An 11379-nucleotide genomic window follows, 5' to 3' on the forward strand; every position below is an offset into this window, starting at 1 on the left:
TCAGGGTCTGCCGCTCTAACCATTGAGCCACACTTCTCCACGTAGTGAGTGGCTTTCAGTTTCTTTGCACCCACCCTAGGAAAGTATTTCAAGTTCGCTTTATCACCAGTGACACACAACCCTGACCTGTTTCAGCTTCCGGGCTTCGGCGCAGGGGACGGCGGCGTGCCCCGCATGCTGCTCGGCCAAGCATTCTTCGCAAGCACACGTGAGGTCGTCCTGGCAGAACCACTGGAGCAGCTTGTGGTGCGCGTCGCAGGTGCGCAGGTCGGCGTCGCGCACGGGCTTCACCAGCCGGTGGGACTGCAGCTTGGCGTTCTCCACGTGAGGCCGTAGGTGGCTCTCGCAGTAGTTCACCATGCAGGTCAGGCACGACCTGGTGGCCTTGACTTTCTCGTCTAGGCAGAAGTCGCACAGGACGGCGTCCTCATCGTCTTCCGCCATTCCTTCGTCTGTCCCAGGGGCGTCTGCATGGCCGTTGGTCTCGGGCACGGGGTCAGCAGCGGGGCTGCAGGGGTTGGAGTCCGCGGCTGCGGCAGGTTTAGGGCTGGCTGCGTCTTTGCTCTCGGTGTTGCCTTCTTGGCTGCCAGCGGGGGTCCCTTCTTGCTCGGCCGGTGCGCTGTTGCCAACGGTGGTCAGGAGGTCTCCTGCACTGGAGCTCCGCGGGAGACCCTGCGCGCTTAGGTCCGTCTCAGCCATTTTCAATCTCGCAGTCTTTGCCTTGTTGCTTTTCGTCCAGGATATGACTGAACTGCACGCATTCTTGCAGCAACACCAGCCACACCTGATCGCTGCTGTCTGCCCACGGCGTTTAACTCGTTCCTTTCCAGAGCGCAAACAAGGAATGCCAAGTTTAGTCGAAGAGAAGCAAGTCCCAGCCCAGACTCACTCTACAAACAAATGACGCCGTACCTGTCAACGTTTCGAAACAAAAATCAGGTCCATGTTAGTGCCGCGTTGTAGACACGTTCAGCAGTCGAATAACTCGGGTTTTTGTCCTGTGGTAACAATGTAATTTTTCACTTTAAACATGATCAAACAATAAATGTGGTCCTAACTTGAAAGTTCGAAGACCCCATTCACAAGGTGACTTAAGAGCACTCCCCTAGGGTTTTCTTTATACTGAAAAATGGATGCCCACACATCGACGAATCACTTTCGTACTACCATACACATTCCTTACTGGCTGAGTTGCAAACCAACATTAGCAAATGTAGTTCCAATTCCAGCGTCTCCATTTGACAGAACCATGTAATTCTGGGTGAATCTCCACGGATCCTTTATCTTATAGGCAATGGCTAGAGGGGGTTCAGTTTGTTAAATTTGCTGTAGAAGAACATTTAGCGCTAACATTCTTTTAGCTACAAATCAGCGTAAAGGCAAAAAGAACGTACGAACGAAATGCTTTAGGACACAATAGTAAATGATTTGTAATTTCCCTTCTGCTTTGTTTTTTTATAATTTTTGTGTGTTTATTTGGCTGAATTGTTCTCAGGAAGTACGAGAGTAACAAGAAGACAATGCGGTCAGTTGGAAATTAAGTATTTTTTTCGTGTGAGATGCATATGTTTTCAAAGACTCATTTCAAGCTGTTTTTTTGCGTGCAGTATCCTCAGAAAGTCTGAAAGGAATAACTGCCCTGTTAATAATTGTTCAGCATGCCACTTACCTTTGTTATACTAAACCGAAATATTTTGAAATATATGCTTCCAGTGTACATCATTTGCCAGAAAGTGGGGACATGAATATGTATCACTGTAACCACACTTGCATGTTGTGCCTAAGTCTAGGCAGAGTTCTGCATAGTGCAAAAAAAAAAAAAAAAAAAACTCTGCCACACTACTGGGTTGGCGGAGTGAGCTAGAGAATGATGATGGATTAAACCCAGATCAGTTGACTGAGGGTGATTGCTTTCATTGTTCAACATGCCGTCCATCATCCCCATTGGTTTTGCTTTGTTCGCCCTAAGTTGGCAGGGTATGCCCTTACGTGGGTCCCTTGCTACTTTGCCACTGGGTTCAAGCTAGCCTGGCTAATGACGGCTGATTAGCCAGAAACCGGTCCCAGAATGCTTGTTTCCGGTCCAGGGAAGACATGGCTTGGCAGTTCGTGCTGGGTTGTTCCCATGAGGTACAGGGTCAGACTGATTTGCATATGGCCATGTCTGAACTGGGGTGGCGGAGTGAGCTAAAGAATGATGATGGATTAAACCCAGATCAGTTGACTGGGGGTGAGTGCTTGCATTGTTCCACACTCCGTTCATCATACCCTTTGGTTTTGCTTTGTTCTCCCTAAGTTGGCAGGGTATGCTCAGACGTGGGTCCCTTGCTCACTTTGCCACTGGGTTCAAGCTAGCCTGGCTGATGACGGCTGATTAGCCAGAAACCGGTCCCAGGATGCTTGTTTCCGGTCCAGGGAAGACATGGCTTGGCAGTTCGTGCTGGACTGTTCCCATGAGGCACAAGGTCAGACTGATTTGCATATGGCCATGTCTGAACTGGGGTGGCAGAGTGAGCTTAAGAATGATGATGGATTAAACCCAGATCAGTTGACTGAGGGTGAGTGCTTGCATTGTTCAACACTCCATCCATCCATCATCCCCTTTGGTTTTGCTTTGTTCACCCTAAATTGGCAGGGTATACCCAGACGTAGGTCCCTGCTCACTTTGCCACTGGATTCAAGCTAGCCTGGCTGATGACAGCTGATTAGCCAGAAACCGGTCCCAGGATGCTTGTTTCCGGTCCAGGGAAGACATGGCTTGGCAGTTTGGGCTGGACTGTTCCCATGAGACACAGGGTCAGACTGATTTGCTTATGGCCATGTCTGAACTGGGATGGCGGAGTGAGCTAAAGAGTGATGATGGATTAAACCCAGATCAGTTGACTGGGGGTGAGTGTTCGCATTGTTCAACACTCCGTCCATCATCCCCTTAAGTTTTGCTTTGTTCACCATAAATTGGCAGGGTATGCCCAGACGTGGGTCCCTTGCTCACTTTGCCACTGGATTCAAGCTAGCCTGGCTTATGATGGCTGATTAGCCAGAAACCGGTCTCAGGATGCTTGTTTCTGGTCCAGGGAAGACCTGGCTTGGCAGTTCGGCTGGACTGTTTCCATGAGGCACAGGGTCAGACTGATTTGCATATGGCCATGTCTGAACTGGGGTGGCGGATTGAGCTAAAGAATGATGATGGATTAAACCCAGATCAGTTGACTGGGCGTGAGTGCTTACATTGTTCAACACTCCGTCCATCATCCCCTTTGGCTTTGCTATGTATCACTGTAACCAGAGTTGCATGTTGTGTCGAAGCCTGGGCAGAGTTCCGCATAGTGCAACAACAAAAAAAACTCTGCCGCACCATGCACAGCGCAAGTGGGTGCTGCTTCCTTTCTGCCCCTCAAGTGGATTTTTACTTGAGCGGCAGCTTTCTCAACGTGAACGGACAGTTTCTCAACACGAGCAGTCGCGAGCATACGCAACCACTAGCTATGAGAAATTTGACCGCCTACGTTGAGAAATCTCGCACTGGGTTGATTTTCCACGCTCGCCAACTTGATGTTGACGATCCTGAATGAGGAAATATCTCGCCGGGAGGTGGATTTTCTTCCCTCACACTCACTAACTTGATGTTGACGAATGCAAGCAAGGGGAAAAAACTCAGCAAGCCCCGCGCAACGCGGAGTGCGGAAAACTCTGCAAACTCAGCGAGCGGAGCGGAGTTCACCGCCCAGACTTAGTTGTTCCACAGCTAACTGAGGACAACTAATGGCGAGAATACAAAGATAGCTGGTGCAACTCTCACATACACCTGACAAGAGAAAAGCAATACTGCTTTAATATATACAAAGACTCACATGCTTACCAGAAATCCTTGTTTAGCAATCCCCACACACTTCTAAAACAACACGAAGTGAAAGAAAGTAATGCATCACAAAAACACATAGACCTTCCCTTATAATCTCCCTACGTTTAGTAGTTTACCTCTTATGTTGCACTGCTTGACTTCATTCACAGTGTGACCTACATAATCAAATGACGAAAGATATCATGACATTTCTTTACTATATTAGCTGTTTTACAAAACAGCAGCATAGTTCATTGTCCCCAAAGTCATATATCCAAATGGTATGAATATTAATTTATCTTCCAGCTTTCCCCTATGAACAGAGAAACAAGAAAAACAGGAGCGTCGTGGACTCCCTGCTTTAGCAGCTAGAGCGGGGATGGGGTTCTTTATGGGCCCCTTCTGTCTGCAAAGCAAACAATATCAAATCATTAACATTGGAACAGAAAAACAAGCAGGAACGAGGAAAAACGCCACTGGATAAATAGAACAGGGGAAAAAAGAAGGAATATTGGAAGGAAGGGTAAAAAAAGGAAGTATGGATGAATGCATATGTGAATGAATGTGTGGGTGAAAGGATGAATCAGTCGTTGAGAGGATGAGTGAATGATAGGTGGATGGACAAATGAAAGGATGGCAATCTAAAGAGGTGAATGGATGGGTAAGTGAATAGATAGGGAGATGGACACGTATAAGGAAGGCAGAGCACCAGGATGGATGGATGATTGAATGGGTAGGTAGATTGATAGGTGAAAGGATGGCAGAATAAAGGTTATGGATGGATAAGTGGGGGAAATGATGAGTGAATGGTTGGCAAGGTGAATGAAGGATGGACGATTGGCAGGGTGGATGGATGGAAGAGTGGATGGATAGATGGCAGAGTTGACCAATGGATGGGTGGCAGAGTGGATGGATGGATGGCAAAGTGAATAAATTGATTGGATAGCAGAGTGGATGGATTGATGAATGAATGCCAGAGTGGATGGATGAAGGATGGGTGGCTGGACGAGTGGATGGCAGAGTGAACTGATGGATGGCAGAGTGAAGGGATGGACGGCAAAAGGTTGGACGGCAGAGTGTATGAATAAATGGTTGGATAGCAGAGTGGATGTACTGTTTGCTGAAAAGATGAGTGGATTGATGAAAGAGCTGATAAGTGAATGGATGCCAGGGTGGAGACATGGATGGCAGAGTGAATGGCAACGTGGATGATTGGATAGATGTATAGATTGGTGATTGGATGGATGGAAGAGTTGATGAATAGATTAATGGATAGAGTGGATGGATGAAGGGTGGATAGATGGATAAGTGGGTGGCAAAGTGAAAGGATTGATGGATGACAGGGTGGATTGATGAATGCTACAGTGGATCAATAGATGGTTAGATAGTATAGTGTATTGACTGATGGATGAATGGCAGAGTGGATGGATGGTAGAAAGGATGGATGGATGGATGAATGGACGGATGGCAGAGTGGATGTATGGATGGCAAGGTGAATGGATGGCAGAGCAGGTGAGTAGTTGGATAGATGGCAAAGAATGATAGATGGCTGATGGGTGGATGGATGGCTGAGAGGCTTGGATGGCAGAATGGATGGATGGCAAAGTTGATGTATAAATGGCGGTGGATGGATGGCGAGGTGGATGGATGGCAGAGTGGATTAATGGATGGATGACAGAGTGGATGGATGGTAGAGTGGTTAGATAGATGCATGGATGGCAGACTATAGGGATGGATGGATGATATAGTGTCTAGATGAATAGATCGCAGAGTGGATGGATGGCCAAGTGGATGTATGGATGGGTGGCATAGTGCATGGATGGATGCAGGGTGCATGGATTGATGGATGCCATATTGGGTGGATAGATGGAATGGGAAATGACTGAATTATGGATGTAAGAATTAGTGGATGACAGAATGTAAAGGTGAAATAGTGGGTATCGGTAGGTGGGTGGAAGGGTGAAATAATGAATGGATAGATATATGGATGGAAGAGACAAGGAAACTGTTCTAGGGAGAGTTCGGCTCACTTGTTTTGTTTGCTGGGAGGCATCAGGTCTTTAGTTCAAAGTGTTGCTATTTTAATTTTAATGCTACTCTCTTGACAGATAGTTATACTAAATGTATTAGTTCCTTCCTTCCTTGGTATGATGAAAGAAAGAATAGGTCAACGTACCAATAGTTTGCAATAATGGAGAACAGAATACCTTTCAAGATAATCCTCTTTCAGCTGATAATTGCCCTTTGACTAAAGAAGAGGGCTGAAGGATGGTGTATTAGCCCTTTGTCTACTACAATCAAATCTTAATGAAGTGAAAAGGTATGTCGAGCCATGCCAGTTACTGACATGGGGTGAGAAGGAATAGCCTGCTCGATAGAGGAGTTTAAGTGCTGGAAAATAAGAAAAGATTGAGAGGTGATAGAAAAATGTAAACTAACATGAAAAAGCATGTTTAAGGAAAGACAGAACGCAGAATGAATGCTTTGAATTAATAGCATAGGAAGGAAATTAAATATTTCTTTATTGTCAGAGGAAAAACACAGTTTCAGTAAATGTTTATTGCAAAACAAAAATGTAATGACTGATAACCACAGATTTTATAAAGTTTTGAAAATACTAACTAAACCCCAGAATTCACACTAAATGGAAACAGAAAACAGGAAAGCCTCCAATATGCTCCGCCCTCTTGCCCCCATGTCTGATCTGACACAGCAGCAGGTGTTGCTCGAATTGTTAATATGAGGCTACTCCCTCTTTAAATTGGTGCAGCGTCAGCACTGTGAAGGGCTGGTTGGAGGAAGTTATTCTCAGTTCCTAAAGTGGTAGAAGAAAAGGGATAACGATGGAAGATAATTTAGAAACTGGGGGGAGGGGGGCATAAGATGTGTAATACATAACGTTTTCTGGTTAGTAACGTTATATGGCCTTCTGGTGGCAATATGTTTGAGCCCATATCTGTCACATTCAAGGAACTTTCAACACACTACACCCGCATCTGTTCTCGATCAAAGTACCAATAGCAATGATGAGATATGTCCGTAATTCTGCGATAACTCCTGCTTTAAGCATTTCACAAAAAAGGTTGCAACACTATTATGATGCAGAGGAACACATACAACATTCTCATTTGTGTAGTGCTTGAAAGCCCGAGCTGTATGGAAGATTGAGGTAGATATAGTACTGTATACGTAAACATCACTGAAATGGAACACTTTTTTGTAAACAAATAACTTGCATTTTACGGTATATGCCTTCCGATTTTACTTTTCAAACGGTCAATAAGTTACATGACGATATGTGCAGAAGAAATATATGGAAAGCAACTTAGCTTACAGAAAGGTGTGAACTATAAAAACAGAGGACTGCAGCTTCATAATCTAGTGTACCAAAGGCAGGTCAGTAGTGTAGTGGATGGTGGCTGGGAGGGTACACTTCCAACTGCCCAAGTGGCACCTTTTTCAGAGAAGAACTGTGTGCTGGGGTTCCTCCACTGGTGACGGATTTTTCATTTGAGAGTCCTAGCGTCTTTGCCATCAAAACTGAGCCTTAAATTCAGTGACCCTGTGACAAGGGGAATCAGACATTTCATTTGAACTTCATCATGACGTGACAGCAATGAGAGTCTCCTCTGGAAGTGTCTATTACTCTGCACTAACATTCAGCTGCAGGGACTACAAAATCAGGCAGAAGGAACCAAGAAGAGTGTGAGCAAAGGCGGTGTTTTGGAATGAGGTGGTGAGCAGCAGCGAAGAAACAAAGATAGTAGCAGAGGAGGGACTAGAGGAAAAGACTGGGTGTGAAGAGGTGGTATGGCGTGGAAGAGGAAGGGGAATTAGGAGTGAAGTGGAGGAAAAGCATTGAGGAAGTGGATGAAAGGGTAAAGCATAAAGAAGCCAGAAAAGAGTGATCCATACTCTACCATCTTCTACAGGAGACCCAGTGGTCGAATGAGAGGGACCCTGAGTCCCCGGATGCCACTGTTTCACTGAGGAGTTGTGGAGAAGGCAAATGTGGGGATGGTGGTGAATGGGGTTGTTTGGTCTTACCTAATGAGGGGTTCTTTTCTTTACATGGAAGCACAAACATTGGACTGTCTATGTGCTGTAGATGATCTGGCTTCTAAAGAAAGTACGTGGTGGGAGAATAATCATATTTCTTACTACAGATTCAATTGAATTCATTTAGTGATCTTGACAGTCGGGAAAATCTAGACAGATAGTTTGTTCACCCTCCCTTATTCCTTACACAATAGGTATACTACACACTACATAGAAGCGTATTTGTCTTGATAGTGGCCTGTGTTTTTTTTGTATCATCCATAGAGTGACGTCCACCTTGAGGTTTGTTGGGTTATCTGAAACCATCCCAAAACGTGAGCAGTAATAAAAAGGACCTACAAAGTTATTTCCCTAATGTCAAAGGACAGCTGTTCCCTCCATATATGTATGTTTATATCTGATCAAGAATGCCTGAATAACAATACGTAGCACAGTTATGTCCTCTGTCCCTCAAGCACATTGGTGTCAGAAGTGGGATCTGGAGGGACGCTGTATTGTCTACACCCCTCATTCTAGGAGCCATGTTACACCAGACATTTACAGTGAAAACAGGTTTGTCCTGCAATTAGTTCTCTGCCCCACCCATGCAGAGGCACAGCGGGATGACTATTGGCCTGCTATTTAGCTCCCTGGCAGTATTAACCCTCTATGGAGATAAGCAACCTCACACCTTCAGGCCTTTATGAGCTGTTATGAGATGCTTCTAGGTGGCTGAGAGGGAGGGGTTACAGCTTCAGGAGCAGCGGTATCTATTGAGATGCAAACAGCCCTGGAGGTGTCACATCTATGCAAATTAGAGGGGCCTCACACATTCCTTTTCTGCCCAGGGCCCCAAAAATCCTAGAATCAGCCCTGGATAAGTGGGTGGCAGGGGAGAGCACTGTACTGTTGTATGAAGAACTAGGGTGTTTAATGTGTTTCTCCCTCTTCAACATCCTTTAAGGACCTTAGAGACCACAAAAACATGGAAAACTATTAGGATGTCCTCCCAGACAATAAACAAAAACCCATTTAACACAAAAATATGCTATAGAATTTGCATGTGCTTTTCTTTTTTTGGGGGCACCTGCATTCAAACTCCTCCATGTCTCTAACTCAAGCGTTGATTTGTCCAGTGCCAACTAAGAGCCTCACTCACAAACTGCACTTTGTCATACTGAAAACGTACTACTACAAAGTGCCATTCACAAACTACGGGCAGAGTTTACGCCTCTGCACTACTTATACCTATGTGTGCGGAGTCCCACTCCACTCCCCCAGTAGGGAGTCTCTGCACACGCAAGTATATTTTCTAGTAGTAAATGTGGGAGGGACACACTATAGTGGCTTAAAAGGGGCATATTTACAATAAAGGGGGTGGGATTATGGAGGAGTAAGAGGGAATTAGGGAAGGATGTCACCCACTCACTCAAATTCAATTCAAATTAAGATTTATTCAACCATGAAAGTTACAGTCATAAAAGCACATATCACAATCATTATAGGTAAAAACTAAAGTTCATAGTTAAAATATTCAAGATAAAATATAGGATAAAATAACGGAAACATCTTATGTTAAAAATTTGGTTTACATAAAATCCAAACATTATTCAAGTCCCAATAATTCACCTAAGAGGTAGCCTCCCAGAATTCAAATGACATGCTTTTCCTCAACCGCAGGGCCTTCTTTAAAAAAGTGGATACCCTCCAGGCAACGTGTTCATTCTCTAAAAATTGTAACCAAACGAATGCTGGGCGGCATTGCCTGAGACCCTGCTGTCATAAAAGGGAAAGTAACCAGATTTACCTTAATTCTTTAAAAAATGTACAAAAAAAGACTAAATGGATTGTCGACTACTCTGAGTTGGTGTCACACAGACACAGAGGTAACACTCTTGACCAATCATTCATTTTTGGTATGGTCACTAGTCTGTGTACCATACCCAGCCTGAACCTTATCAAAAACATTCTATCATGTCCACTTGGGACAAAATTTAAATAAAGATCAATGCCCAAAGAAGTAAGCCTTAACTGGTGTTGGATGACTGTGGGTTTAGAAACCTCATCTGCTAATCTAACAGAACCCAACAGTTCAAGGCACTCCTTCTTTAGGGTTTTCCTCGACACATGAGCCATAGAGCTGGGATTTGAGTAAAAGTCTGGGTGCCCAAGATCATTCATAAACCTATAAAAAAAATCTGAGCCAAGGTATCTTCATCGTATCTCTATATAAGTGGGTCTGCTCACTAATCCAAATCCTATGCAATAGGAGAATTGGCTTAAGTTTGATAAGATCCTCTAAATACGAAAGGCCCAACTCCTCGTCGCACACAAAGGAGGACGTACCAGGAGGAACAGAGAATATACCGGAGGAAAGCATTTTCCATGGTTTGTAAGGGAAGAGAATTGGCAATGCCCCAAACCCCTGCCCCGTATAGCGCTGCTGCGGTACACTGGGCCTTGTAGATTTGCAGGAGTTCACCGGCGGCTTACTACCCAGTCTCTTAGCAAATGAGGCCAAGGCACTGGTTGATCTGCTGAAACCCAGTTTTTTCTGTTTAATTGCTCGGGTCCATGTGTCATTATGACTAAAGAGGACTCTGAGATACGAAAAAGTAGTAGTAGTTGCGAGCTTCATACTATCCAAATAGATGTCCCGGCCCGTAGTTCTCCTAGTTCCAATAGTGCAATTAATTTTAAAAGTTTTAGAAAGATTAATCTTTAGGCCGAGGTCAAGCATACAGGTGTTAAAACTGGCCAGGACCCTTTGTAGCCTATTGCCTGTGCGCGCCATTAAAACGGCATTGTCTGCGTAGAGGAGTGCCGGTATGGGTCTCCTGCCTACTTGGGGAAGGTCATGCCCGCTCTTAAGGAGTGCGTCAGCCAGACCATTGATGTATACATTAAAAAGAAAGGGGGCCAGGATGCAGCCCTGCCTGACCCCTCTTCTAACAGGAAATCCTGCTGTACACTGGCCATCCACCCAGTATCTTACACTAGCTGTAGCTCTCTCGTAAAAATGATACAGGAAGACAATAATATTAGGATCCAAACCAAGGTCGGCAAGGGTCCCCCATAACCTCGCATGGATCAAATGCTGCAGTCAAGTCGACAAAGACTAAGTAGAGTCTCCCTTTTTTGGCTCTTGTATATTTCCCGACAATCATTGCCAGGTTTAGACTAAGCATGAGCGGATTTTGCGTATTGGCAATCCGCGGATTTGCGTATTTGCGTATTTGCGTATTTCGAAAATACGCAAAATCCGCGGATCCTAGCGTATTTTTTTTTTGTGTTCGCACGGGTTTCTGCTAGTTCGCGAGGGTTTTATTGTACAAAATGCTCGCGAACGTGCAGAAACCCGTGCGAACACAATGTGCCTACTCATGGCCAAACGGACGGGGCTTCCATGCGAGTGCACATGCCTCTTGTGTGTATAAAAGGTCAGAGGCCGATCAGAGCAGCAGATGAAGATACAGAGACTCCTGGTCACAGGAACAGCA

General features: G+C 45.0%; 1 protein-coding gene across 1 annotated transcript in view; it reads right to left on the bottom strand.

Moving 5' to 3' along the window:
* Positions 1 to 810, bottom strand: part of TRIM16 (tripartite motif containing 16) — a 146116-nt gene extending 145306 nt beyond the window's left edge. Inside the window, exon 1 of the mRNA XM_078654695.1 lies at positions 127 to 810. Coding sequence (XP_078510821.1) covers positions 127 to 699 — 573 coding nt within the window. The 5' untranslated portion in view covers positions 700 to 810. The remainder of the gene's footprint in view (positions 1 to 126) is intronic.
* Positions 811 to 11379: the final 10569 nt, after the last annotated feature.

This window comes from Lissotriton helveticus, chromosome 7 (genome assembly GCF_964261635.1).
Source record: "Lissotriton helveticus chromosome 7, aLisHel1.1, whole genome shotgun sequence".
Classification (NCBI taxonomy): Eukaryota; Metazoa; Chordata; class Amphibia; order Caudata; family Salamandridae; genus Lissotriton; species Lissotriton helveticus.